Below are 27,972 nucleotides of genomic sequence, written 5' to 3' on the forward strand. Positions count from 1 at the left end.
ATAAAGTCAGGAGGCAGAAGGCAGTAGCTTTATTTTGGGAGTAGCACATAGGCATTGGGTTGAGACTGAATTGTGAATATACAGAGTCCCATTATCAAATCATATAACCAGAAGTTCTGGTTCTTTGAAAATATCACATAAAAATACCAAAGGGGTTGGAGTTCTAACTATCTCGGAAAGTTACAACATGTAGCAAAATCTATGTACAGCAGTTACTGTCATGACAGCTTCAAAGAACCTCCGGTGGTTTAAACAATGAATGTATTTAAAAAAAAAAAAAAAGAAAAGAAAAAAATCAATGGAATGCAGTGTGCAACATCCAAGAGGGGAAATAGAGCAGAGGGAGCGTGGCCTTGTCACCTCCATCGGGGCAGGGACAGGTCTGGACCTCTGGGAACACAAGGCTACACACTACCTGGCACTTAAAGCTGTATAAACGGAGAACGCTTGTGAAAATATACTTCACTTTCTACAGCAGGGTTTAAAAAAATACCAAAACCTGGAGATTTGATGGTCGTAAGGTCTCCCAGAAATAATGCACCGGTTGGTGGTCGTGTCCTTGAGCGGAGCTGCAGGACGAGCCCTTGCTCTGGCAATGGGGAGGGGGGTCCCTACACCGTGGTTTGCTGGGGCACTGCCATGGGGGGATGTGGGAGCGGGACAGGCTTGGAAGGCAACGGATGCATTTTGCACAGAGTGATGTCTCACAGCAGCAGCACACTGGGTCTGCTGCCAGCAGCTCTGGGGGCACCCTGTCACCCTCAGGGGCATGCACTGGCCATGGGGTGCTGCTCCCCTTCCATCCCACATGGGAATTCAGTGACAGCCAGACTCAGTGAAAGACACACATGCACCTTGAGAGGACATGGACACTGGAGGATGGACATGCACACCTCTGGAGTTCCCTGGGATGGTCACCATGGACAGTAAAGGGACTCAGGACTCCAGCTCTTGGAAGTGACTGGAGGAGGGCAGGGGATGCATTTTCTGCTGTCTCTGCTGTGCCTTGGAGAGGCACTTGGGGCTGCAGAGGACTCCCACTCGTTTTCAGGCTACCAGGGGTTCTGTGCTTTCCAAGGAGGCACCAAAATGCTCAGGGATTTCTGGCTGCTGGCGAGTTCCAATAAGCCTTGTGCTGATGTGTTAAACTCTTGAGAAGCTTTCAAGATCCATCAGCCTCTGGCACAGCTTTAAGCAAAGCTGATGGGCGGGATGAAGCTGGGTAGGTAGATCCGTACTTGGGACCACATGGACAGGTTAGAAGGGTTCTGCAAGGTCCTATTGCTTTCCATTGCCACTGGCTGGCAATGGCAGGGAATTAAAGCCTGCAGACCACCTCCAGTGATGTCTGTTCCACTGTTACAGTCTGTTCAGGTGGAGCTCCAGCTCCACATGCTCTGCTCCAGGGCAGACAGGACTGGGGAGGGACTGGAGAGCAGCTCAGCAGTATTGTTACTCAGGGTCCCAGGGGAGCAGGCACTGGTGGCATCCCTTCTCCTCATCCCCCACACCCCCTCCCCTGCCTGACCTGCTCTGGCTTCCCAGGGACTCTGTGGCTGGGCTTTAACCCCGGCCCCAAGGCTGGCGGGGCGAGTGGTGCCTGCCTGGGCAGAGCCCCCCATGCTGGGCCATGGCCAGGGGGACGTGGGGAAGTTCTCTTCTTCTGGAAACTCAAGCAGGTGGAGTTTCACCAGATGGGTCTGAAATCCTTGACTCAGGAATCCACTGGAGATGGAGGGTGCTAGAAAAGCTGTCACCAAGCCCAGTGCAGTGTTTGCCTTCGTGCCCCCCGTGCCTCACCCTCACACCACCCACTGTCACCAGCGGTGCCTGCTCAGTGCCCACCTGCCCCGGCCCCTCCGCCCGGGGCTCTGCTGGGTGGGAGCAGGTGGCAGCAGCGTATTTACAACCAGACTCGACAGGAGCAAATTGCACTTTGTTGGCAACGAACTGTGGCAGCTCAGGTCACCGCAGGCCCCTCACCAGGCCAGGGGAGAGGTCATCCTGGGGCTGCGCTGGCTCTCGCCCGCCTGCACGTCACTGAGAGCCCGCTGTGGGGAGAGAGGGAGAGGGTGAGTGTGGGGCACGGGCTGGGGAGAGAGGGAGAGGGTGAGTGTGGGGCACGGGCTGGGGAGAGAGGGAGAGGGTGAGTGTGGGGCACGGGCTGGGGGGAGAGAGGGAGAGGGTGAGTGTGGGGCACGGGCTGTGGGGGGAGAGGGAGAGGGTGAGTGTGGGGCATGGGCTGGGGGGAGAGAGGGACTGTGTGGGGCATGGGTGGCTGCTGTGGGGAGGGAGGAGGTTTCAGGGCACTCAGGCTGCCCAGAGAAGCTGTGGCTGCCCCATCCCTGGAAGTGTCCAAGGCCAGGTTGGATGGGGCTTGGAGCAACCTGGGCTAGTGGAAGGTGTCCCTGCCCATGGCAGGGGGTGGGACTGGATGGGCTTTAAGGTCCGTTTCAAACTGTTCTGGGATTCTATGATCAACTTCATTACCCTGCCTGGGGCTGGTGCTTGGACCACCAGCCCTCCCTCAGCCTCCCACCCCTGCCAGCCAACTTGGATGTTAGAAAAATTGCACTTTATCAGTGTTATAAAAATTGCCCTTGCAGACACTCGGGTATAGGTGCTCACAAAACCCCATCTCATTCCCACTGCTCACACCCAAGTAAAACACCTCACTGACACTTCACAGGGGACCCCAGGCTGGTTTTGAAAGGTTCAGCTCACCTCAAACTTGCTCATGAATTCTGCAAAGATGCCAAAGAAAGCTTCAGAAGTTGTCATTTTCGAGTCTTCCCCAAAAAAGGACAACACCTTGCTGAACTCTTCCATGGCCTTGTGCTGCAGGTCATCCAGAGACCGCATGGCAGGCTGGGCACTCTCCAGGAAGGACTGAGGGAATTGGCTTAAGGACAAACAGCCGCTCCGTGGGTCTGGTACGGATCAGAATCACTTATCAATCTCTTATCAGTGGCTGGGTTCCAGCTCAGGTGTCAGCACGGACCTGCTGCACACACACGTGTGGAGGTGCTGCAGCTCAGCTGTCCCTGACGGTGCTTCTCTGAGGGACAGACAACCCAGTACGTCCCCTGGCACTGTGGCACGTTCCCTGGCACTGGGGCTGTGCCACAGAGGGGCAGCTGAGCCGGTGGGCACCACAGAATCTGTTTCCCTGCCGGCTGAGAATGAGGGAGTTTTCCACAAGTACTGAGGCGGTGCCAGACACAGCCCAGCTGCTTCCCAAGGAGCCACAAAGACAGCAGCATGGTTTCCCTGGAGGGCACTGAGCCACCCTGGTGACCTGCCCCTCTGACGGAAGGATACAGTCATGACAATGGCGAACCTGTCCTCCGCGGTGGCTGGCATGTTGTGACAGGCCAGCTGGATGTCACTGACCGTGGTGTGCAGGTCCTTCAGGTCGGCTGTCAGTGTCCTCTGGTTCACTGCAGGGGAAGACAGGAGTCAGCAGTGTTGGGGGCACGGGCTGGGTTGATTCCCATGGCAGAACACAGACAATGAGCGTGGGCTGTTGGTCAGGGGGTCGGGCTGTGTGTCTGCAGGGCTCTGCACAACCTGTCCGTGCTGTCCAGGCACAACCAGACTGTCCTGATGGGATCAGCACGTTGCCAGCAGCTGTTGGTGCTCAAACCAAGGGATACCAAGAATGTTAAAAGGATCCTGGACTGTACCAAGGACGAGGAGCATGTGGGACTCACCAGCACGAGGGCAGTGATGGATACACAGGGACTTGGGAGGGGACAGGGGGACACAGGACAAGGGGTGATACAGTGGCAGGAGCTGGGAGCCTCCAGTGACAGCAGTGTCATTTAACAGTTAGCCAGATACAAACTCCAGCTGGGAAAGCTACAGGTACAGACCTTCCTCAAGTGGAAGTGTCCTGTTCCAGGCCTGAATTTGCTCCTTTATTTATCCACTGTAGCACTAATTCCCAAGGGAATTGCTCACAAACAGCAGGGAATGGTGTGCAACAGGAATGCAACTCGTGCTTTGCAGAGATTCACAGCATTATTTAAATTCAGAGAATTGTGGAATCATTTAGTTTGGAAAAGCCCTCTAAGATCATCCAGTCCAACTGTTCCCCCAGCACTGCCAAGGCCACCACTAACCCCTGTCCCCAAGTGCCACATCTACATAGCTTTTAAATCCCCCCAGGGATGGGGACTGCACCACTGCCCTGGGCAGCTGTGCCAGGGCTGGACAGCCCTTTCCATGAAGCAGGTCCCTACCCTGTCTTCTCACTCAGGACTATTCCTCACTTGTTTTGGCTCCCATCCTGCTCATGCCAACGCTGTGCAGCTCACGGCTGACCCCAGACCCAAACCAAACCCCAAGGCAGTGCAAGGGGACACGGGGCTTGCAGGTGTTTCTCTTCCTTTACCTTTGGCAGCGAGCGGCACTGTCGGAAGATCCTTGGCAAAGCCCAGGAGCTCTGGGAAGTGTTGGCTAAGGGATTTGGCAAGAATGTGCAGGAAGGTGGATTTCCCATCAACAGTCTTGGTCGTGTTCAGCTGCAGCAAAGCAGAAGCAGTGAGGAGGTGTCCCTGCACAGGGGTGGGTCTCCCCACACGCCCGGGGTGTCCCTCCCTCGGGGTCCCGGCTCACCCCGCTCACGTGCACGGCAGTGCCCAGCCATGTCTCGTGGTTAATGGTTAAATGGCACATTTAATGTTCACACAGCAGCGTGGAGATGCTCCCTCCTACAGGGCAGGGCTGCCCCCCTGTCCCCCATCCCTCAGGGTTCCCACCACAACCCACGTGGGATGAAAACCTCCTTCTCCCACCCCACAGCTGTGGGCTCTGGCCAGCCTGAGGTTGGATTCCCCAACACACCAAAGCATCAAAGCCCCATCAGGGTCTCTCTGAAGTCACCCCTATGGGTCAATCCAACCACCTCCTCCGTCCCCCCTCTGGCAGCCACTGCACTCAGGGGTCTTTTAGGACAGGTTCGCTGCACGGGGCACTCAGAGCTCCCAGTGGCAGTGCCTCCTGCCCAGGAGGAGCCTGCCCTGCCTCACCTCGGTGAGGAAGTTGATTTTAAAGCCCGTTGTCTTGCTGGTCTTGGGCTGCCCGTTGTTCAGGTAGTTTCCCATCGCCAGCACGAACTGCAAAGAGAAAACCAGGGAATGAGGGGCTGGTGACCTCCTGCACTTGTATCATCCCATTTCTCAGCTCCTGGGGCTCTGAATTCCTGTTCACACCCATTAATGTGCAGACAGCCACTGCCCCCAAGGATTTAAGGAATTGTTGGGGGGTTACTGGCCAGGAGCCACTAAGGAGATTCATCTCTCCTCTGGAAATGCATTTGGTCACATGGTGACCTCATTTATCCCACCTGCTTTTTTTAAAGGCAAAACCAAATGAATTGCTTAATGACAGTAATTTGGGGCAGCTCGTCTCAGGAGGGTCAAGGACAAGCTACAGTGGGATATGTTCTCTCTCTGCCAGGCACAGCCTGTCCCAGGATGCCAAAATCACCTGTGGGGACCCTGCCCACACCACAGCAGGGCTGGCACAAGCCCTGGCCATCCCCAGGGACCTGCCTGAAGTGCTGCCCAAGTGTGGGGACACACACAGCGACTGCTGGGACAGACCCAAAACATCCTCCAGCCCCAAGACAGCCCAGGACAGCCTCAGTGGGCTCTGCTGTGGCCCTGTCTGGCACGTTTCTGGCTCCTGCAGCCCTCCCTGTGCTGGAGGGGGGTGTGTGGCCATCGGTGATCCTCCCTCCCACATCCTCCTGAGGCCAGGACCCCCACAAGCCAACACCAGGGGATGGACCCTGGCCCAGCTGGTCCTGGAGAGGCTCAAGGCTGGAGCTGCCCTGCAGCTGCCCAGGGGTGCTCCTGTGGGGTGCTGAGGGCCCATGGTGACTGTTTCAGGAAGGAAGGACTGCTCTGACCTCCAGGATTTTTGCCAGCTTCTTGCTGCTTTTCAGCTCTAGGGAGGCCTTGCAGATGCACTCATAGCTGGCTTTGATCTCCTCTGTCTTCTCCTGCAGGGTGGTCTTGAAGTGCAGGCTGCGCAGGCGGATCTTGTACTCGGGTACTGACAACATCTGGGAGCAAAAGGAGCAGAAAGGGACTGTCCCCATTAGCCACAATCCCTCCTACACGGTGCTTTTTCTGGCATGTTGCCCTGTACATGGAAGCAGGATGCACTTGCTTGGCACAGGTGACACGTGGAGCACCTGGGCCAGTTTCACACCCACATCCACGAGTGACTTTGGCAACAGAAAGTAAATCAGAGCTGGGCGAAGTCACTCTCACCAGGGAGCAAACGTGGGGGTAACTCTTCAGTTCCAAACCAGCCCCCACGGGAGCTGCCAGACCCCTCGGGCATCACCCCGAGCACCTCTGCCCCGCGGTCACAGTGACCAGTGCCACCAGCTCCTCCCGCCCCCCCGTGCCCGGTGTGCTGCTGACAGGGGACACGGCACACGCAGCCCCCCCGCTCCCGCAGCACGTCCCCGCCCGCAGGCACCTGCAGCACAAACTGGTCGGGCTCGCTCAGCTTGCCGGGGTTCTCCTTGTAGCTCTGGAAGCGCTGCACCTCCTCCCCGTCCGGCGCGTACAGCAGCAGCTGCTTGATGTGGGAGGGCTCCAGCCGGTCCGTCTCCATCGTCATGAGGATCTGGCGCAGCTCGATGTGCGACAGCTTGAGGTGGGCTATCAGGATGGCTGGGGGCAAGGGAGGCACGTCACTGGGGAGGGGAGGAGCGCGGGACCCCTGCCCCGGGCTGGCTGTGCCGGGGACAGACCACCCGGCAGGACTGGGACAGGAGGTGAACTCGGTCCCTTCACCCTGTGAGGGTGGTGGCCTTCTCCATGTGCCCACCGGGACAGGAAGGGCTTTCTGCTGCCACAGCCCTGCAGAGGCTGCAAGGGGACCATAAAAGCCACTCCGGTCCTGCAGGCCCCTCCAGGGCACTGCATCACCCGCACAGTCAGGGTGGGCTGCACTGGAAACAACCCCCACTCCCACCTTCCCCACAGCCAGGGGATCAGGGGATCAGGGAATCGGGGTCTTGTAGGTCCCACCCAGCACTCTCACCCTCCTTCCTACCAAAAGCACATCCTGGAGAAGCAGCACTGCCCCACTTCACCCCAGGGGGCCATGCAGGCTCTGCCCCCTCCCTCCCCAGCCAGTGAGTCACATCCCATCTCCAGCCTTTCCCATAAAGGCGACTTCTTCCCCTTAATGGTGCTGAACCCAGTCTGGAGGAGCTCTGGGCTGCAGGAAAAGTCCATCCCAGCCAAGCTGTGCTCATGGAATTGTGCTCATGGGATCATGTCCATGGGACTGTGCCCATGGAATTGTGCCCATGGGACTGTGCTCATGTAGCCTCCTTCCCTTTACCTTTCCAGTTCTCTACATCCCTGGTCCCACCTGGCCTGTTTTGGGGGTACCTTCCCTCTGGAGTTTACTTACATGTGTTGTAGGCCTTTTTGTGGGACAAAATTTCAACCACGTCTTTCTTTTTAAAGTTTTCAGGCAAGAGAGTTGGCTCTGGAAGAGAAACTGAAAGATTTAATCATGGGTAAGGACAGGCTCAGCCGGCTCCAGCAGGAAGAAAACTGTCCTGAAAGCAATGAAACCATGAATGAAAGAGAGGAGAACTGATGCTTTGCAGACAGCAGTGGCTCTGGAATCCTTGAATTCTGTGATTCAAAGATCTCCTCAATGGAGGACTCAGTTGGAGCTGAAAAAGGTAAAACGAGAGGTGAAACACGCAGAAAATCCCAGACTGCCCAGAAACATCACCAAAAAGGTGTTCCCTGAGAAGAATCCCATTTTATCCCACCTCCACTGGCAGCTGGGCACAGTGTCCCTTGCAGGAGGGCTCAGACACCCCACTGGAATGTTACCCCAGCCACCACCACTCTGCACCTCCAGCCTGGACTCCCTCTCTGGGTTTGTGGCACCCAGAAACCCCGGTGGGTGGGATACCCCAGCTGGTGGGGCTTCAGGGGACCCCAGTGCCAGAGCAATGGGGGGCTGACAGGCAGGGAGCTCCAGTGCCCATCACAGCTCTTGGGGGAAATCAGCAGATTATGTGTGTAAAAAGAAAAGTGCTGCTGATGATTTCATGGCTTTTTCAGCTTTTTCAACCAGAGCTGCAGTTGGTGAAACCCTGCAGCCGAGTTTCACTGCCCAATGAAACGTGGAGAGAAAACAGGTCATGGCAGCAAAGACAATTAAGAGAGAGAATGAAACCATCTCTTTCTTAATGATCCACTGTGCCACCAGCCACAAAATCCTGAGTATGAACAAATTCATGCCATGTATGATGTCACAGACAAGGCATTGCCTTGCTGCCCATCAAGCCCCAGTTCCTCCCAGCTCCCCCCAACTCCCTGGTCTCTGGCTGGTACCAGGACCTATTTTGGGGCTCAGGTACTTACTCGTGGGCTTCTGTGTCCCAAAGTGCAGCTCCAGGTCGAGGTATTTGACCATATCACTCAGCTTGTCATAATCCGAGTCTTCCCCAAGCTGCAGGAGGAGGAAGAGTCAGGAGCTGTGCTGGCACAGGCAACAGCCTGACAGTGCCTGCCTGTGCTGGGCCCATTCCCTGCCCTCCAGACCAAGCTCTGTGTGCCCAGAAAAAAACCAGGACAGGGTGCTGGCATCGTCCTTTGACTGAAGACTTGGTCACTGCCATGCAGATTGACTCCTGACAGCTGAAATCCTGCAGAGCATCTCTGCCTTCACTGCTACTTGGGCACTGATGGATAAAATGAGAATTCCAGAAACTTCAGGAATTTTTTTGCTTAAAAAATAAAAATCACTGGGAAAAGCATTTTTCTCTCTGGAGTGACAGAGAGAGGGATCTGCAAGATTTCAAGTGCCTGTGGGACTGGAAGATGATCCCACAGCTTCCCCCTCGTTGCTCAGGGCACGGAAAATACAGCATGTGCTGAACATCAGGAGAGACACAGGCTGGGAGTTAAAGCCCAGCGAGGCCAGTTCTGCACCACTTCAAGTCCACGGTGCCAAAGGACTGTCACGTTTCCTCTCACCCTTCATCTCTGCTTCCCCCCCTCAGTGTTCTCCCATCATTCTGCTCCAACCATCTTCATTGTTTCCCGCTGATAAAACCTCCCACAGCTGCAGAACCCCTCTGAAGGCAGCTCCTGACCCTGTCAGCCCCCGAGGGCAGGACAGCACGTGCTCCCCAGGACACTGCAGCCTTTCCAGGCCTGCAGTTCAGTCCAAACAATTCAAAGGATGAAAAGAAGGCCCGCACAGGTAACCAACCCCAGAGCAGGGTTGGGACCCCCACCCCCGCCCCGCCCCCGGGCCGTACCTGTCCCCAGATGGTCCCTTCCGAGTTCTCCACCTGCTCCCAGCGCAGCCTCTTGACGCTCATGTGGTTGGACTCGCTGCGGCGGTGCAGCAGCCCCCGGTGCAGGGGGGGGGCACAGGGCACCGGGGGGGGCGGCGGGGGGGGCGGCGGGGGCGGGATGGGGTGCAGGTGGCTGACGAGGGATTTGGGGGCGGGTGACGCGCTGGCCTTCGCGGCCTCCGCCTTGGTGGGGACGGTCTGGGGGTCGTGGAACTGCAGGGGGGGCGGCGGCGGCGGGGGGCTGAGCGGCGGGGGGGGGATGTGGTCCGAGAGCGTGGAGTAGGTCAGGGAGCTGCCCTCGTCGCTGCTGCTGATGTACTCGCTGCTGCTGACGTCGTTGGTGACATAGCTGCCCTGGTCATCCTGGAAACTCATCTGGGCGAGGGAGAGAGGACAGGCTGGAGGTGGCACCTCATCCTCCATCCACCCGGCCCGCGGGGTGTCCTGCCCCCCTCTGCCACCCGCAGAGCCCCAGGACGCGTCCCCAGAACCTGCACGATCAAAGCCCACGCCCCGAACGCCCCGTGCCGCGCTCACCTCCTCGTAGTCATTCTCGGGAGTGAGGAAATCATCCACGATGGTGACGCGGTGTCCCAGCTGCTCACTGAGGGCGTCCAGGAACCGATCCGTGTCGCGGCTGCGGGGGGGCCTGGAGAAGGTGAAGAGCTTCTTCCGTCGCGACAGAGGGCTGAGCGAGTAGTGGCGGTGCTTGGGGGACGGGGCCGGGCTGCTGTCGAGGCTCACGTAGGGGTTGGACTCGGTGCTGCACGGGGAGGCCACGCTGCTGTGCAGGCGGTAGTAGCACTGCTGGGAGCCCAGCGGCTCGCTCGGCCACGACAGCCCCATGCCCGGCCGGCGAGCTCCTGCGGGACAGAGCGGGTCCTGCACGGCGGCCCTGCAGCCCCCGGGTGCAACGAGCCCCTGCCCCGACGGAATGTGGGGAGAGGGAGAGGGAGAGGGAGAGGGAGAGGGAGAGGGAGAGGGAGAGGGAGAGGGAGAGGGAGAGGGAGAGGGAGAGGGAGAGGGAGAGGGAGAGGGAGAGGGAGAGGGAGAGGGAGCCTCCGCGGGCAGTGCCCCGCGCTGCACAGCAGCACTCCGGAATCCCACAGGATTCACCACCTCACCCACCCCGCTGCCCTCCTGCAGCTGCAGCTCTGGAGGAGCCGTCACTGCGCTTACACGTGGCACTGTCACCGCTCCATTAGGAAAGGGCACCGAGAGGTGCCAAGAGTTGTCTTCTCCTCCACATGCCTGGACAGCAGCACCCACCATCACCTCCCCAGGCTCCCCTGTCCCGCCGTGGGCAGCCGGAGGTACCTGCGGCCGGTGCCCGCTCGGGGGCGGGGGGCGATGTCCTGTGCAGGGCAGCGTTTCCCACCTTGCCGGCAAAGCCGCCGATCAGGCGGTTCTCCAGCTCTGCGTACACAGCCGACATCTGGGAAAGGGCAGAGAGCTGCTGCCGTGCCTGAATCGAGACAGGGCTTGTGGACCCCCAGAGACCTGCAGTGTCCTGAGGACAGGGCAGCCCCCACGGACTCACCAGTCCCCCTCTCTTACTCTTTCAAGGGGGGTTTCACCCCGGCCCAGGCTACTCTGGCTTTTCTGAACACCTTCACTGTTCATTAATCAACTGTCTGTTAATAAGGCAGACACCAGCCTTATTAAAGGTGACTAATTGCCCAGGGAAGTGACCTCAGAGATGGGCTCCAAGGCAGGGACACTGTCAGCCAACAGCAGGTATTTACCCACATCCTTCCCCATTCCCTTTTTCCTGCTTTCCTGTGTTAACAGTAATGGAATCAAACTGCTGGCCCTCCCCATGGATGCAATGGTCCCAACACACCAGCAAAGCTCTCCCCAGATTCCCCCCCATCACACCATTTTGGGGTTGGGTGTCTCCGGGAGGGATGTGCCGTCACCAGCCTGTCTCTCTCCAGGGATCAGGCGAACTGGGACCTCCACGGTGTCACTGCCTGGGGAAGGAAGAGGCAAACCAGTCACTCCTCTGCCTGTGCCCCCCCCTCCCCACGGCCCTGGCCTATCGAAGTCCCCCTGTCTCCTACTGGGACCCGGAGTGACCTCCCTGCCCCAGCTGCCGCCTCTGGGGGTCCCGAGGGACCGGCGCGGGTGGGCCCAAGGTCAGCACTGCAGTTCCAGCCTGCTCTGCCCTTCCCTCGGGGCAGCTGAGGACAGGGCTGCTCCCCACAGCTGGTGAACATCTGCCCAGCCAAGCAGCTTCCCTCCAGCACACACAGCTGTCAGACGCTCTCCGAGCTCTAATCCCGACCAGAAAGGCTCCTCAGGTTGGAATATCTCCCCCGGGAAATGTCTCAGACCCCCCTGACAGCTGAGGAACACCACATGGCTGGGAGGTCCTGGCAGGGAGGTCATGGGGAGGTCGTGGTGGGGAGGTCGTGGTCAGAAGCCGTGAGCACAGACCAAGGGCCCTTTGCCATCAGCCAAGAGAGATGGGGGATAGGCAGGATGCTGTGTCCTCTGAAGGGAGGGAGGGTTTGTGCCCTGAATGTGGTTCATCAAGAGTCTCAAAGTGGCCCTGAGCCATGATCTTATTCCTCACAGGGATTTCACAAATGCTGTTTTCCCTGTGAATTTGATGGGGTCTGAGAATGTTCACAGGGAAGCTTTAAACTGTGTCCCCCAGAAGGGAGGGCTCAGACCAGCAGGACAAGTTCACATCCAAGCAATGGAAGGGACTGGAAACAATGTTCAGCCTCAGACCAAGTCCCATCTTATTCAATTGATTATTTTGGGTTATTTCAGTGTGGAATCGCTGTCCCTGGAGGTGTTCAGGCAATGACTGGACGTGGTGCTCAGAGCTCTGCTCTAGCTGACAAGGTGGTGATTGGTCAAAGGTTGGACTTGATGATCTTGGAGCTCTTTTCCAACCTTAATTATTCTATGATTCCATGATTCTAACTGTTTCTGAAAACATGGATTTCCAGTCAAAGCCTCAGTGCTGGCTCTACTCTGACCTCAATCCTTTCCTCCATCTTTTCCCACCGTTCAAGCTTAGGAATAGTTCAGGCTTTTGGCTTGGGGCAGAGCAGAAGAACACTGTAGGCACAACCCCCCCGTCCCAGCCCCCTCCTCCCCACACCCCCATCACCCACCTGCTGCCCCCCCTTCCTCGGGGCGGGGGGTCCGGAGGCTGCCCCGGCACAGGGAGGCCCCTCGGACGGAGCTGCGGAACCGATCCTCCACCTCTGCCTCGGCTGCAGCAGGACACACCTCTGTAAGGCAGGGCCAGACCCCACAGCTCCCCTGTCCCTCTCACCACAGCACAGGGCCCCCCAGGCCCCTGGGACCGGGGGCTGCCATCTCCTGGTACCCACTCCCTCCATCCTACACCATCCCTGGGGAGCTGAGCAGGTTCCAGACGCTCCTGCCAGCACAGGGCAGGGATGGATGCCCAGAGATGGGACATCCAACCACTTTTTCCAGCAGGATTTGCATCGACCAGCTCATGGGGCACACAAAACTCCAGCTGGTCTCAGCAAACTCCTTCCTGTCCTCACGGGACAAGAGGGAAGTGGGGCCAGCACTGGAATGCTGCCACACGCTGTGTGTGCCTTGTCCACGTGCAGTTCAGGGTGGCAGCTCGGGGAGGCTCAGGCTCGCAGCAGGATGGAGGTACAGGAGCATCTCCGAGGGACCCGACAGAGCAGGGCTTGGACAGCCTGGCACAGACACCAGAGATGACCGGAGTTTGGGAGCCCGGGAGAAGGACCAGCCCAAATTCAGAGATCTCTGGCAGTGCACTTCCATGCACAGACACACAGAATGGAGCAGAACAGCCAGAACTTCTCATGGTCAGAGACTGCCCCGTTCACCCGAGAAACTGGGAGGGGCCAGGGACCAGCCTGGAATAGAGAACAATTCCAGCCTGAAACAGTCTGGGACAGAGAGACTTACTGTCATGCTTCCCTCCTCCCCTGGCCGTGGATACCTGGTCTGTATTCCTAAAATATAGCTGCAAATTTCTTCGTTTATACACTAATAAATCCTTGGGAATCTGCAGCCCCTCATGCAGGCTGAGCCATGGTTCTGCACACACAAAGCAGAGGTGTCTGAGAGTGCAAACCCAGGGTGCAGGAGCACAGGGTTCCATGCACAACAGGCAGGATTGCACCAGGACTTGGAGGTGTTTACTGCTAAAATAAGTGTGTTCCTCCAAAAGTCTCTCTCCAAGCAACATCTCTTTTACCTTCACTGTGTCTAAAATGAACACATCAATGTAAACAGCTGAGAGCAGAAGAATTTGGAAGCAATTAAGAGCCCAAATGCACAGATTAGACATTTCACTACAAATTTGCCCTCAGCAAACAAACTGCTGCCAGGTTTGTGCTGCCACAGAACCAGGTGATGGTGAGGGGACAGGAGGACCAGGGAGAAGGGGGACCACCAACTGCCCTCCATGTCTTTTTGGGAGAGCAGCACCTCACTCCTCACCTCCTCCAACCACGGATGCCTGTGTGACTGCTGGGAACATCCCCAGGGACATTGTGCCACCACGTATTTTACCTCTCTGCTCTGAACACTGCCCTTAAACCAGATACTCCCTTCCTGGACTTCCTCACCTCTAACGACCTGAGCAGCTTCCAAAAGCCTTTGCTCCCAGGGACACCCTCTCAGGTGCCATCCCTCCTCTCAGTGCAGAGTTTCATTCCAACACCACACGGCTCCCAGTGCAACGGGACATGGGGGAACACGGTGTGTCCATCTCGGAGCACAAGGACTTTCCTCTCACCTGCCAAGGACTTGTACCCAAGAAACCTGTCAATCTTTTGCTGGCAGTGCTCCTGCTCCTCGTAGGTCAGCAGCTGGTAGATAAACTGCCAGATGACTTGCTTGGCCGGTGTGTCCAGCACCGGGTACACATCCACAATGAGAGTGTCAATATTCCTGCAGAACGGGAGAGAGAGGGCTGGGCAGGGAGTGCATCCCCAGGGCATGGTGCCCCCACGCCACTTCCCGGGGCTCCGGCGCCTCCCAGCCCGCCTGCCCCGGGATCTGGGCTGCGGGATCACCTCGGAGCCTCCAGCACGAACCGATGGTTTCACAGCACAGGTGCAGGGGTTAAAAGCCCTGTGGATGTGGCACCTGGGGACGTGGGTTAGTGGTGGCCCTGGCAGTGCTGGGGGAATGGTTGGACTCGATGGTCTCAGAGGGCTTTTCCAGCCTAGGCAATTCCATTATCCTCTGAGTAGGAAGGGTGAGGAAGCATCAGAAAGCAGAGAGAAACCCTGGAAAGACCTGAATTTTGGTGAGCAGCAGGTAAGCAGGCTGAGGGGCAAATGCACCAGGGAGGGTGGCTGGGCTGGCAGCCTCCCATGGCTGAAGATTTTCATCTCATTTTGGCTCTGTGGTGTGTAAAGATGGGGAAAGGGCTGTTGGGAATAGCAGGGCTGAGCACCTGATCCAGGGAGGAGGATAGAACAGCCTACAACAGGAAGAAATTCCTCCCCTGTGAGGATGGGGAAGCCCTGGCACAGGTTGCCCAGAGAAGCTGTGGCTGCCCCATCCCTGCAAGTGTCCAAGGCCAGGTTGGACAGGGCTTGGAGCAACCTGGGCTAGTGGAAGGTGTTCCTGCCCATGGCAGGGGGTGGGACTGGAAGACCTTTAAGATCTCCTCCAATCCAAATCATTCCGTGATTTTGTGACAGGCCTCAGTAAAACGCTGCTGGAAGACAAAGCAAGGGCAGGAAACAAGGTCACTGTTGAAATCCAGAGTGTGCCAGGGGATCAGTTTGGATCCCTGCAGCAGGACAGGGGGCATGTGCTCCATGGCAGGACAAGGGCTCTGCAGCCACAGCCATTCCCGTGCTGCCACCAAGGGAATGCTGCAGCTGAGATGCTGAGAAGAGTGAGAAGACAAAGATGAACGTGGAGAGATTTACTGAAAGAGGTGGAACAGGATCTGTGGTTGTCAGGGACAGCTGGACAGCAAGAGAGCGTGCACTGGGGGGACCAAGGGATCAGGGGTGACAGAATTAACCTGAAAAGCTGAAGGGTCTGCCCTGCCCTCAGGTGGGACACTGGACAGAGACGGGCTCGTGCCCTGCAGATACACACCAGGGAACACCCAGCTGGGGACAGCAGAGCTCGCTGTGACTGACCCCCAGCCAGCTCTGCCTCTGCTGACACCAGCTCTGGCCGGGCACTGCCACGGGCTGGGCACCAGCACGGGAGGAGTGGAGCTGCCATGGAGTTACCGGTGTTGGAAGAAGCCTTCCAGCGCCTTGCAGACGGTGTAACGCTCGGGTGGGGTCAGCAGGTGCTCCAGCTGCTGCGTGAAGGTCCTTCCTTGAATCTTGATGCTAGAGGGGAGAATCTCTGCAACCCACTGCAGGGAGGTGAGGGAGGAGGAGCTGCTCGGGGACTCAGGAGAGTCAGAGTCTGCAAAAAAAAATTCCATCTTTTCTTGGTTTCTTTTGAGGGCAGTGGAGCAGTTTGAGTGCCACTGGCTCTGTACTCTGAAGGAGGTCAGACTGGATTGGGTTTGGAGCAAGCTGGTCTAGTGGAAGGTGTCCCTGCCCATGACAGTGGGTGGAATGAGATTATCCTTAAGGTCCCTTCCAATCCGAACCATTCTGGGATTCTGTGGTTATATGAAGCAGGGGGCTGCTGGGTTTTGTTTCTGGCACACATGCAAACAAGTTGGCATCCCAAGGCTCCTAATGTGGGACTAAGGGCAGTCCACTGCTGCTCCAGAGGGAAGAGCCAGTCCCTAATTCCTGGGTCTCTGCATTGTGGAGCAGCACCCCAACAACACAGTGACCCTCCTGCCTCCACACGGCTCTGGAACCGCAGCAGCGCTCGCACTGTGCCCTGGGCTGGGGTCCTGCTGACACCACCCCACTGCCCAGACACCCTCAGCTCCTGCTGACTCCTCACCAGCAGCGAGTAAATTATTGATCCCAGCAGCAGGATAATTATCCTGCAGAGCACAGCCCATCCACAGCCATGGGATCACGCAGCCACCATGGATGCACAGGGTCGGGTTACTGCGGCCAAGTACACGGCACAGACTGCGCAGAGAGGACACTGGCAGGGGACACCAAGGACAATCACACGGCAGGATGAGCCCTCCTGGAGAGCAGCCAAGCCTGAGATCCAGCCTGATCCCAGAAAGCAAGGGCTGTGTGCCCTGGGGAGAGGAGCATCCCCCAGGCAGCGCCTGAAACCTGCTGAGCCTGTGGAGGTGCTCAGCAATTCCCTCTGCAGCGGGAACTGAGGAGCTGCTGTGGGCTTCCTGCCGCTCCAGACCCTCCTCCCCACTCTTACCATTGGAGATGTTGACGATCCCCTCTTCCACCACCAAGGTGGGCATTGCCCCACTGCCCTGCAGCATCGACACCACCTTGTCGTGGGAGCAGTTCCTGCGGGCACAGCAGAGCCGGGTCAGTGCCGCCTGTCCCCGTGGGCAGCACTGTGGGCAGCACTCCCAGGAGAGCAGCAGGGAGAAGGAGCTTGCAGCTGCCTTCATTTCTCTTGGAAAAGCCTCCTTGTGCTGCTGAGAGCCATGTTTGGGACCTGCTGTGATTCCCCTAGTTTCTCTCAGTCTTTGCTTGCTTTTACCTGAGCTGCACAGGAAGGAGCTTCCGAGAGAGAGCGAGCCTGGATCGTGCCCCAGGAGTGGTCTCCTTGCTCTACCTGCCCCGAGGAATAACCACAGGGACTCCTGTGGAGCTCATGGCACATGAAGCCAGTGTTCAGCTACACCCAGACCCAGAAAATGAATTTTCCTTTAAGTGACACAGTGCTGCGGGTCTCTCCTTGCCTGTCCTAATTCCACACGATAAGAAAATGCAAGGTGAATATAAAGTGTAATTTTGTAGGCAAAAAAATCTTGGTCTGCCCTTGGAGAAGGATATGGGCTGGGCTGGGACAATGACTGCCAAAACAGGCTCAGAGGACAACCCTCAACTCATCTCCGCTATTTTCTGGCAATGCTGCATCAGCCAACAGTTTGCTGGATCAGCTGAAACATGAGAACCTGAGCCCTGACAGAAGCAGCATCAGATGTTTAACCTTTAAATATTCATCACTCTCTCTTATCCTATAGCCTCCTCTAACCCTTTGCTCTTGGTTTCTGTGTAAAAAGACCAATCAAGGACACAGGGGCTGCTGCCCTGAGCTGGTGAGGGCCCCTCTGGTTCCATTGCTTTGGTGCACAAATAATATACAGAAGAATAAACTTCTGGGTGAAAATGTGATTCCCATGTGGCTTTAAGCTTATGATCCCATCCTGGGAGTGATTAATGAGCTGAATGGTGCTCTGCTGCTTTCCAAAGCAGGTGTTTAACACATACAGATTAACTCAGAGAGGCTCAAATTGGGGTCTAGGGTTGGGCTGCAGTCAGGACCCCAGTTATATACACTGTCCTGCATTATACATCGTTATTTGCACAGAGAAACCAGAGGAGGAGCAGGGATGGAGAGAAATGCTACTCTTAGAGCAAGATTTGGTAAAAGAATATTAAAGGACATGTCCCCATGGGGCAAAACCCCTCGTGCACCAGAGCAGACACCTCTCCAGGCCCAGCAGCTCTCATTTCTGGGGCACAGGAGTGACCCCACACGTGTGCTCAGCCCCTGCCAGCCCAGCCCCTCACACAGGGGACCTGCAGAGCTCTCACCTCATGTCCAGACCGTTGAGGAACAGGATCCTGTCTCCAGCTTTGAGAGCAGCCTTCTCTGCTGGGCTCCCTAAACACACAGGGACAGGAGGGGCTTCAGCTGGTGCCACCTGCTTGGGAGGGGGTCCCAGTTCCCCAGCCATGCCCAGGACACCCCAGGCAGGGCACCCACTGCTGCTGGGTGTCCTGGGACCCTTCACCCAGCTGGGTGCCAGCACCCAGCCTGCACTGGGAACACTGGTGTCACGTCAGGACATTCACTGAACACACACTTTCCACCTTTCAAAACGAGGAGTGGATGAAGCCAAACTAAATTGTATCAAAGATGTTCATTATTCCACTGGGAAAACTCCATCATGGAGCCTTGGAAAAGTCCTTTTTGCTCTTTTCTAGCAAACAGCACTTCACATTTCAAGTTCAGAGCTGGGATCAATAAGTGATTTTGAATCCCATGGCTGGAACTGTTCTTACCTGGTAGAACAGACTCGATCCACACTGGGGCATGGCCACGGAGTGTGAAGCCAAAGCTCCTGTTGCCTTTATAAACTCGCACGGTTCTGCAGGACAAAAAAGCAAATGGGACATGAGAGTCCAAGATTTGGCCCTTGTTTCCTTCCCCAGCCCCTCCACAACCCTGTTAGCCCAGGTGTCTCCTGAGTGCTCAAGTCCCCAACATTCCCAGTATCCCCACAAGGTCCCCTTTGATACCAAAGTCTTTCAAACGTTGTTTTAAAGTGGAATGTGGGCTAAATATATATATATTTAAAGGACATATATATATATAGAGAGAGAGAGGTATAGATATCTCCACTCTGTGATTCTTTATTACACAGAATTAGAGGGACAATGTGGTTTAGGGAGCAAAGGTCTCATAGGCTGATGTGAGAGGAATTAAATTCCTCTAGGAAATTTTGGAAGGAGCACTGGGAAATCCCCCTGCTGGGAGGCTGATTGGAGCTGGGAGTTGTTCCTGCAGGGAGCTGGGGGAAGGCAGCATTACCAGCAAGATCCTGTGCTGGCAGGGAGGGAGACTGTGCTGGAAATGGGTTTTGGACAAGTCACATGGAAATTATCCTGGCAGGAAGGCGAGCTGGAGCCAGACACCCTGGATTGCCCAGATCCTGCTCTCTTGTTGGTGAGACGGAGCTGGATCAGAGCAGGAGCCACAGCCAGGGCTCTGCACCCTCCAAGGCTGCTGAGGTCTGGCCATATGGGCACGGGAAGTGGGTTAATCCCTGTGCTCCAGGGATTGTCCGTCCTTCCTCCCACGGCCTCACACCCAGACACTTGCTGGGGCAGGGCAGGACCAGCCATAGACTCACAGAATCATGGAATTGTTAAGGTTTGAAAAGACCTCTAAGATTATCAAATGCAACCATCAACCAGCACCACCACCCCATTCACCACTAACCCATGTCCTCTAGTGCCACATCCACATGGTTTCTGAACACTTCCAGTGATGGGGACTCCACCACTGCCCTGGGCAGCCTGTGCCAGGGGTTGCCAATCCTTTCTGTGAAGAAGTTTTCCCTAATATCCAATCTAAACCTCCCCTAGCAACTTGAGACCATTTCTTCTCATCCTGTCACTCGTTATCTGGGATAACAGGCTGACCCCCACCTGGTTACACCCTCCTGTCAGCCTGCTCTCTGCTCGGGTACCCTGCACCCCACTGGCACAGCTGGGCACCCTGGAACCTGCTGGCACAGCTGGGCACCCTGCAGCCCACCCAGCAAGGAGCCAACACCTCCTCTCAGCCTGCTAGTGCCACCTCAGCTCATCCCAGCCAGCCTTGCAACGCTGAGGGGACCCAAAGCTGTCCCAGAGCCAGGGCGGGGCACAAACCTGCCCAGACTTTGAGAGGGAGGGGTGTTTGTTCATCCCGATCCCAGGAGGGTTTCACAGGGAACGCATCCCTTTTCCTCGTGCCCCTCCCTTTCCCTGGCATCCCTCCCTTTCCCTGGCATCCCTCCCTTTCCCTGGCATCCCTCCCCCGTGCTGCCCTCCACACCCAAGCAGGCGGTGCTGCCACGACCCCGGGGGGGCCCCCAGGAGAGGTGTTACCTGCGGGCAGCCCCCGAGGCCACACTGCTGGTGACGAGGGAGGTGCTCTTGCGCAGGCTCTTGCTGAGCTCCTCGTGGCTGCGGGGCACGGAGCTGGCGCGGGTGGACACGAGCAGCCGCTCCTGGTGGTCCTCGCTGCGGCTGCGGCGCAGGCGGTTGCTGTGCTGCTCGCTCTTGGAGCGGCACAGTTTGCTGATCAGGCTCTGAGACACCACCTCGTCAAAGCGCTGCCGGTGCTTCTTGGGGATGAAAATCCTGGGGAAACGAGACGGGGAGTGAGGAGCGGGGCCGTGGCAGCTGTGGCACAGAGCTCCAGGGTCCAGCCACGCCCGGAGAGGAAAGAGCAGTGTGCTCTTGACCCCAGTCCTTCAAGAGTTGTAAATGCCAAGGCTGAGAACACCAGGGGTGCTGGGGACACCAGGGACACAATTGCACCTCTTCCCCCATCCCATGCACAGCTCCACTGGGGCAGTGATGTCAGACCCCTCCTACAGACCTGCTTCTTCCCCAGCCCATTCTGGAACCCCCACAATGTTGCTCGCCACCTCCTGCCCCAAACTCTCTGCTGGGAGCTCTGGACTTTGCTATCCTGGGCCCCTGCCATGCACATCCCCACATTCCAGCTCTCTCCACAGCCAGGCAGGAGCCTTGTGCCCTTTGGGAGATGTTGGTGCTGGAGGGGTGGGTTCAGTGATGCTGCAGGCAAGGGGACAGCACTGGGAACTCACTCTGTTTCAGGTCACCTCCCCTCTCCTGGCAGGAGCAGCCAAGTGGCCTTTGTGCCCCCACAGGGACTCCCAGGATGCTCAGAGGGTGCACAGGGGATGCAAAGCAGGACCCCAGGAGGGTGCAAGAGGGCCCCGTTGGCACCACTCCCACCTTGGCCGGGGTAAACCCCCTACACCAGGAGGCACTTCTTCTTTTCTTTTGCCTTCTGCCATCACAACAGCGAGATGCTGACACCTGCTCACCTACCCCTACCCTCTGTTTGCACATTTAGGGGCTTCCGGAGGAGCCCTTATCTCTGAGTGTTTCTATAGCAACCCCTCCCTGCACCTCGCAGCTGTGGTGGCTCGTTAGACAAAACCATCTCGTGGGGTTCATTAACGCTCCTCACCTCGAGCTCCCTGTGTTATCACAGCCTCACTGGGGTGTGAGCACACTCCTGGCTGCCAGGGGATCATGTCTCCCATGGGAGCAAGAACTGGGCCAAACTGGTGTCAGAGGACCCAGAGGAATCTGCTCCGAGGGGCTGCACCGGCAGGACAGGCTGGAGAGGCTGGGGCTGGTGGGGGGATCCCACAGGGCTCCCTTGGGCAGCTTCGCCAGGGGAACACAAAAACCTGGGTGAAGCCAGAGGAGGAGGAAGGGGAGGCTTCAAATCCCAGATCTACCAGAACCAGGACATCTTTATTTGCCCCCAACAAAAGGCAGAACTCAAAACAAGAGCTGCTGCAGGAGGAGAAGACAGATCATAAGCCACCCGAGGCTGGCAGATGCTCACATAGAGCATCTGGTAACAATTTAAAACAAGTAACACATTGGTGCAATTCCCAGGCGATGTGTGATTAAGCAGCAACTAGAAAAGAGTGAAACTGTGCTAACAAACAGTTCACCCAGATGTGAGCTGTGGGACAGGGCGGCCACAGCCCTGGGGCAGGGGAGGATGTGGGTCCCCCACACCTCTGCCCCAGGCTGGGCGCCCACCAGGGAGAAGTCCGGGTTCCTCGCAGGCAAAATGAGCACAATCCCATTTAATTGGCCAAATTAAATCGGCCCTGCTCATTCCAGCAGAGCTGTCCCACTTTACACCAACCTCTGCTTCACCACCGGGCTGCCAGGCACCAGGATGGAGCACAGCTCCCTACCCAGGCACGAGGACACGAGCTGCACCATCCACTGCCTTAGTGCTCCAAGAACAACGCTGCCTCAGCAAGGAGACAGCTGAGTGACTACAAATAATCCCACTAAACATGCAAAATAGTTCCCTTCTGCAAAACCTGGATGGCCCTGTGCTGCTCGGGGATCCCTGATCCCTGCGATTCAGTGGGTGCCAACACCCAAAACGTGTGCCCAGGTCTGGTGCATCAAAGAGACCCATCAAAGACAGCATGTGGGGAGTCATTAGAGTGGATACCTCAGTTCCAGCAGGATACCACCCATGAAGCACACACTGGCACCAGCACTGACACTGACACCAGCACCGGCCCAGGGCAGGTGGTGCCTGGGGCTTTGCAGAATCCTGATATCCCATGGCATAAACCTGGTTCTACCCATTGGCATGGCATGGAGGAGCAGCACCCAGCTAGGATGTCCCTCTTCCAGCAAATCCCACCGGGATTCACAGAGCAGGGATGCACCCACCCCATTTGTGGAGGTCAGCCCGGGAGCAGCGGCAGAGCCGTAGAGCACTGACCTCATGCACCTCTTCCTCCTCCTGGGGTGCTCCAGGTCAGCCCTGGCTCTGTTTCCCGTTGGAGCAGGGATGGGAAAGGCATCCCCATCCCCGGGCACTGCAGCCCTTTGCCCACTCTGTCCCTGTGCAGGGTGTGCTGAGCCCCAGGGCACCAGCCCTCCTCTGCAGCGGTTTGGCACCTGCTCGGGAGGATTCACTCTGCTCCAACACACAGATTCAGGGCATCTTCCAGGCCAGGAGAGGCCCCAGAGGCTCCAGCCTTCTTCACCTTCACCCCATCCCCAAAGCAGCCAGGCCAGGACAGTGGCACAGTGCTGTGGGTTGGAAAAGCCTCTGCCAGTGCCCGGTGCCCATCCCCAGGGCTCAGCTCTGCTCAGGGCTCCCTTTGGTGTGTTCAAACACATCTCAGTCTGTGTCACACTCGCTATTTTCCAGCTCCCAGGTGGGTCACTGGCTGCCCACCCCCAGGTAGACAGTCCCACTCCTGCAGCCCACCCTTGCTGGGAGCTGGTTCCCCGATTTCCCAGCCCAGCACTCTGGAGAATCCCCTCTTCCACACACACGTGTCCTGTGATGAGCTCACCTGGACGGCCCCACCCTGGGATGCTGAGCCTCACTGGAGCAGGATGTGTTCCATTGGGAGGGCAGCAGGGTCAGCTCCAGCTCTGGCTGGGGCAGGTGAAGATGCCCCAGGTTTGCTCAGAGCTCGTGCTGAGCCAGGCTGGGAGCGAGGGGTCCCCGGGCTTCGCTCCATCACACCCGGCACGCCCAAGCCCCCTCCTCACCACCCACCCCTTGGCTGGCCTACAGCCACGGAGACAAAGCAGGCCCAGATGGGCTCTTCCTGCTGCTCCCCAGCACCCCCACCCCAATTTTTCATCTGAGCTTCGCTCGAGTCCCCCCAGCAGCCTGTGCCACCACCATGGTGGGCACAGGGCGGTGGCAGGGCTGCCCCGGTGCCAGAGCAGGGTCCCCACAGCCCCAGAGAGCAGAGCCCTCGTGGGGATGCCCGTGGGGCACGAGGCTCTCCCAGCACCCCCCCGGCCACGGAGCCCACGCGGGGGAGCGGAGCAGGGACACGTACCGAAAATGCCGAGAGAAACTCCGGTCCTTCCCCATTTGTCAGGGTGCGTCGGGAACAAAAGGGAGATGCTTCAGATCCTCATGCAGCTGAGCCCCAGCCTCGGCTCACGCCCACGACGCGGCCGGATCCAAGAACCCAACCCGTGCCAGCCGGTGCCGCCCTGGCGCGTGGCACCCCCGCGGTGCCGGGACCGCGGCCAGACGGGCCGGAGCGCCAGCGACCCACCTGGGCCCAGCCCTGCCTGCCCTCGCCTGGCTCCCGCCACCTCGCAGTGCCAGGTGCAGCTTCACCATCCACCGAGAGCCTCCGTCCGTACCCGCCGGCCCTCAGTGCCACCTCTGCCCTCCCTGCCCGGCTCTGCCCCGGCTCGCAGGCACCAGCCCTCTCCCTTTCCCTAAAAACTGCAGTCGCTGTGATTTCCAGCTGGAAGGATCTCGTAACAGAAAGGAGGGCACGGCTCGGCGCCGAACTCCGGGGGGATGCCTCCCTGGTGCTAATTAGTTGACTTCTAAAGTGCTTCTGTTTAAATTACGTGCTGCTGCAAGGGGTGAGAAACCTTAAAGGCAAACGGCGGCGGGTGTGTGGATGTGGGTGTGGAGGTGGAGCTGCCGGGCTGCACCGGGATCAGCATCAGGACCAGAGTCCTGGGCCCAAAGCCCCCCAAGGAGCATCCTTTGCCCCCAGGGTAACACAGCAGTGCTTTGCAGCAGGAATAAAAGATAAAACCCCATCTCTAATTTAAATAACGCCATCTTTAAGCGCAGCACTGGTGTTTGATGAAGAGGATGTGAAGCTTCCCAGAGCTGCCAACATCAGATACAATCTCCAGGTAGCAGCAAAGGAAGGAAAAATGAAAAATGTATGGTTTAGCCTCAAAACAACTAGCAAAGACCTGACCTTGACTCTGTTAGTTGTGCAGAAAAACACGTCCCAGGGTGGATTAAAACACTGAGCTATGCTTGGATTATGTCTGAACTGTGCTATGGAATCAGCTACTGGTCTGGAAAAGCCCTTCTGCCCTGGCTAAATGCTAAAATTTGGCCTGTTGGCTTTACCCATGGAACAGGAATTCTGCTTGTGTACCTCAAATTCTGCTTCTCAAACCTCATGTGCACGGGAGGGGGGTCACAGCCTCGTGCTGGCCTCCAGCACCAGCAGCTCCCACAGCTCCCACAGCTCCAGGGGGATGTGGTGCCTCCAGACCCTCCTGCACGAGTGGGACTCGCTCCAGCCCAGCAGCAAGCACGGAGCTGTGATTTCCACGGGGGCTGCTATCCCATTATCCCCGTGCTGGGAGGCTCCATAATCACTCATCTGGCTGCAGATGTTCTGCAGATGGGACTGTCATTATCATTAAAGAAGAATGAAGGTGCTTTTCCGCCCGGGAGTGCAGACAGGGGGGGATGCAGTGGCCATGCACTGGGGCTGGGAGCCCCTCACAGCCCTTTCCTGGCCACCCAATTCATCCTTGGGGACAGCCCAAGACCCCTGACAACTTTTGGGGAGGTGACACATCCCTGCACCAGCTCCAGTAGCAATTGATGGAAGATTCCCCCTGAAGCAGTACCACAGCCCGTGCCTGGCTGGGGGAGCCCCCTCCCTATCAGCCCTGGCACCCTGCAGTGCTCTCAAACCCGGTGTCTCTGTGCCCAAACCACACTGTGCACCAAGAGCCAGTGGTTTTGTCCCTGTCCTGGCAGGGATGGGCAGCCCCACAGCTGCTGGGGACACACCAAACCTTCAAAGAAACCCCAGAAAGACCTTTTCTGCAACTTCCACCCTGCCTGGCATCGCCCCACAGGTATCGGGGACAGTGGCCAGGTCAGTGGGTGCAGATGGGGCTCGAGGCCACCCCACTCTCACAGACAGGTCCCCAGACCCCCTGTGACACAACAGGAGAGACACAGGGCCATCTTCAGCCCATGTGTACCCTGTGTCCCACACCAGCACCCTGGGGTGCAGGGACCTGTGTCACCCCCACTTTTCAGACCACACCTGCTGCCCCCCCACACACACTTTCTGCCTGGAACAGCAGCACAAAAGCAGCTTTTCCTGTTTTCTTCGAGACACTGGAAAACTTGGACCAAGTAACCACTTCCCCAAATAAAAGTTGTGACTCCAGCAGGGTGCAGGCAGGCCAGGCTGATCCCATCTGCATCCCAGCCAGAGTTTGATTTGACAAAGGAAATTAATCTCCTATCAGGAGATTTTGCACTGAGGCATTTTGGTCATGACCTATTTGAACTCCACCAATAAAAAAGGAACTCACTCCCAATTGTCTCGCTGGTAGCACGTTTTGTTCCCTGCTGCCCTAATTCCCTTTTTTTTGGGCAGTTGAGCATATGCTGGGCTATCAGATTAGGGATTGTTTTTAAATGGAAGAAAACAAGAGCTGCTTTTCCTCCATTACTGTCCTGCCAGTGGCTTTTCAGTGGGAGTGCTGGGGCCGTGGACAGCAGGACAGTGTCCCTGTCAGCAGCAGGGGCTCGGGGGGTCACACGTGCTGCATCGGCATCCAAGAGAGCTGGGAAGCTCCCTCCAGCCCTGAAGGAGTGGGTGTCTGGAGGGGGGGCGACAAGCAGGGAAGCAGCACAATCCATAATGTATAAATCCTGATGGCTAAAATGAAATTTCTTACCCAGGCACGGTCACAGATGGTTGGAGTAGTTTAATACGGGAACACGCCAAGTGATTTTATTGCCGTGCAAAACAAGCTGAGACAAATAGATTGGGAGTGTTATTAACAGGAACTCGGTGGAATTGCTCCCATAATAAGGGAACCCCTGATGGGCAGCAATTTTGTCTGTGTCAGGGGGATCAGAAGTGGCTGCTCATCTTGGCCCATCATGGCACCCTCTGGCTTTCCTAAAGGAGAAAGGGGCAGGAGCAGGGGCTGCTCGGGAAGCAAACGGAGCACAGCCTAAGCAGTGAAGTACAAACTACCCCCAACTATCCTTCCTGCAGCACTGAAGCACAACAGGACTTGCAGGAGATCCAAGACAACATTTCACAGTCTGAACAGCCCCAGAGTTATCCCCCAAGGATGTGGCCAGGGTGAAGGGCTGGATGTCACACACATCCCCCTGTTCCAATCCAGGTTACCAGGACAATGTCTGTGTAACCATCACTGCCGGTGGTTTATTCACCAGCAATGTGGGTCGGTGGGGAGGAGGGGATCTGTGTTTCCCACCAATCCTGCTGCAAACAGATGTTTTTAACCTAAATGGTGCTGCCAGAGGCTGGTGCATCTCTGATACTGCTGGGAAAACGTGCTGTTCAACGGGAGACGGTGCCCAGGACACCGGGGTGGGAAAGTACCACAGCCCTGGGAGATGCCAGAGGGGGGATCCCACTGTCCCACTCGGCTTGGAGGGTCACTCTGACCCCCAGAGCCCGGGGATGAACCCTGGGGTGGTTGTGCCAGCACTGCAGAGCACTGGGTGCAGAACCAGTGCAGCTGGAATCGCAGCTCTGCCCTGCTTTGAAACCAGCTCAGAAATAAGAGCAGCACGGAGAGATGCACGCCCCTGGGACCCCAACCTGCCCAAAATAACCCCCTCCCCTCCCCAGGCTGGTGTGGGGCACAGACAGGCCCTGCACACACATCCCTGGCACACACATCCCTGGCACACATATCCCGGCACACACATCCCGGCACACACATCCTGGCACACACAGCCCCGGCACGGCCGAGGGGAGCAGAGGGGACAAACCCGGGGCCAGACCCAGCCTCTGGCATTGCAGGTGATGGAATAACCCAAATCAGAGCTTCCCTCTCCCGGCAGAGTCCCTGACCGGAGCAGCTCTGAGCCAACACGGATGATAAGAGTTAATTAACTTCCAGCACCCCTCGTTTTTGTGGTGCCAGGAGCTGCTAGATTCCAGAATGGACCTGATTTAAACCCATTGCCCTCGCTCCCAGGGACGGTGCGCTTGTTACTCACCCGAGACAGCTCATCTTCCCCCCTGGCAGCCGGATTTCAGCATCCTTGAGCAGAACTACAACTGTGCACTTTGCCTACACACATCAGCCATATGGGCAGGGGATGGGAGCGGGGAGGACCCGGCGCTGCACGTGCATTATCCCTGCTATCCACAACCAAGCAGATGAAAAAATGTCAGCAAATTAAAATCTGCAGGAGCTTAATTCTGGGCAAATGGGATGAAATCCATTTGAGATAAAAAGAAAGAAAGGAAAAAAAAAATCCAGTACTGGAAAAGCCCAGCTCGAGGACGTGTCTGCAGCACCGGCTGGATCTGTGTGCTGAGTCGGGGGGTCTGGGGTTATGCTGAGCAGCAGCACTTTGCAGGGAGCACGTTAAAGCCCGGGGGGAGCCCAGGGAGGGGACAGCAGGGAGGGAGGACAGCCGGCAGCAGCAACAGCCCG

The 27,972-nt window shown here is 57.3% G+C and overlaps 1 protein-coding gene across 5 annotated transcripts; it reads right to left on the reverse strand.

Annotated features, from left to right (window-relative positions):
* Positions 1-6: 6 nt before the first annotated feature.
* Positions 7-27,943, reverse strand: GRID2IP (Grid2 interacting protein). Of its 5 annotated transcripts, none has more exons than XM_051799691.1 (21): positions 27,530-27,943; positions 20,086-20,340; positions 18,493-18,578; positions 18,022-18,091; positions 16,667-16,761; positions 15,595-15,778; positions 14,130-14,284; positions 12,493-12,594; positions 11,240-11,334; positions 10,679-10,796; positions 9,899-10,224; positions 9,323-9,736; positions 8,421-8,508; positions 7,447-7,536; positions 6,499-6,695; positions 5,918-6,073; positions 5,034-5,120; positions 4,397-4,526; positions 3,322-3,440; positions 2,725-2,889; positions 7-2,051 (listed from the first exon to the last, which is right to left on the reverse strand). In XM_051799691.1, the coding sequence occupies exons 1-21, from the start codon at positions 27,541-27,543 to the stop codon at positions 1,980-1,982; spliced, it is 3,018 nt and encodes a 1,005-aa protein (XP_051655651.1). In that variant the 5' UTR covers positions 27,544-27,943; the 3' UTR covers positions 7-1,979. The 5 variants fall into 5 exon arrangements, with proteins under 5 accessions (XP_051655651.1, XP_051655810.1, XP_051655554.1 ...); XM_051799850.1 differs by having other exon boundaries at positions 7,447-7,524; positions 12,493-12,583; positions 14,092-14,284; XM_051799594.1 differs by lacking the exon at positions 27,530-27,943 and adding an exon at positions 23,586-23,679 and having other exon boundaries at positions 7,447-7,524.
* Positions 27,944-27,972: the final 29 nt, after the last annotated feature.

Source organism: Manacus candei, unplaced genomic scaffold, assembly GCF_025592945.1.
Source record: "Manacus candei isolate 608988 ecotype Guabito, Panama unplaced genomic scaffold, ASM2559294v1 h1tg000002l, whole genome shotgun sequence".
NCBI lineage: Eukaryota > Metazoa > Chordata > Aves > Passeriformes > Pipridae > Manacus > Manacus candei.

Excerpts from the sequence above, each read along its gene's own strand:
- GRID2IP (XM_051799525.1), bottom strand. The coding sequence starts at position 23,620 with ATGGGGAAGGACCGGAGTTTCTCTCGGCATTTTCG. Across the intron at positions 10,225-10,678 it reads CGAGCGGGCACCGGCCGCAG|GAGCTCGCCGGCCGGGCATG; the intron begins GTACCTCCGGCT and ends TCTGTCCCGCAG. Across the intron at positions 6,696-7,446 it reads CAAAAAGGCCTACAACACAT|CCATCCTGATAGCCCACCTC; the intron begins GTAAGTAAACTC and ends CCTTGCCCCCAG.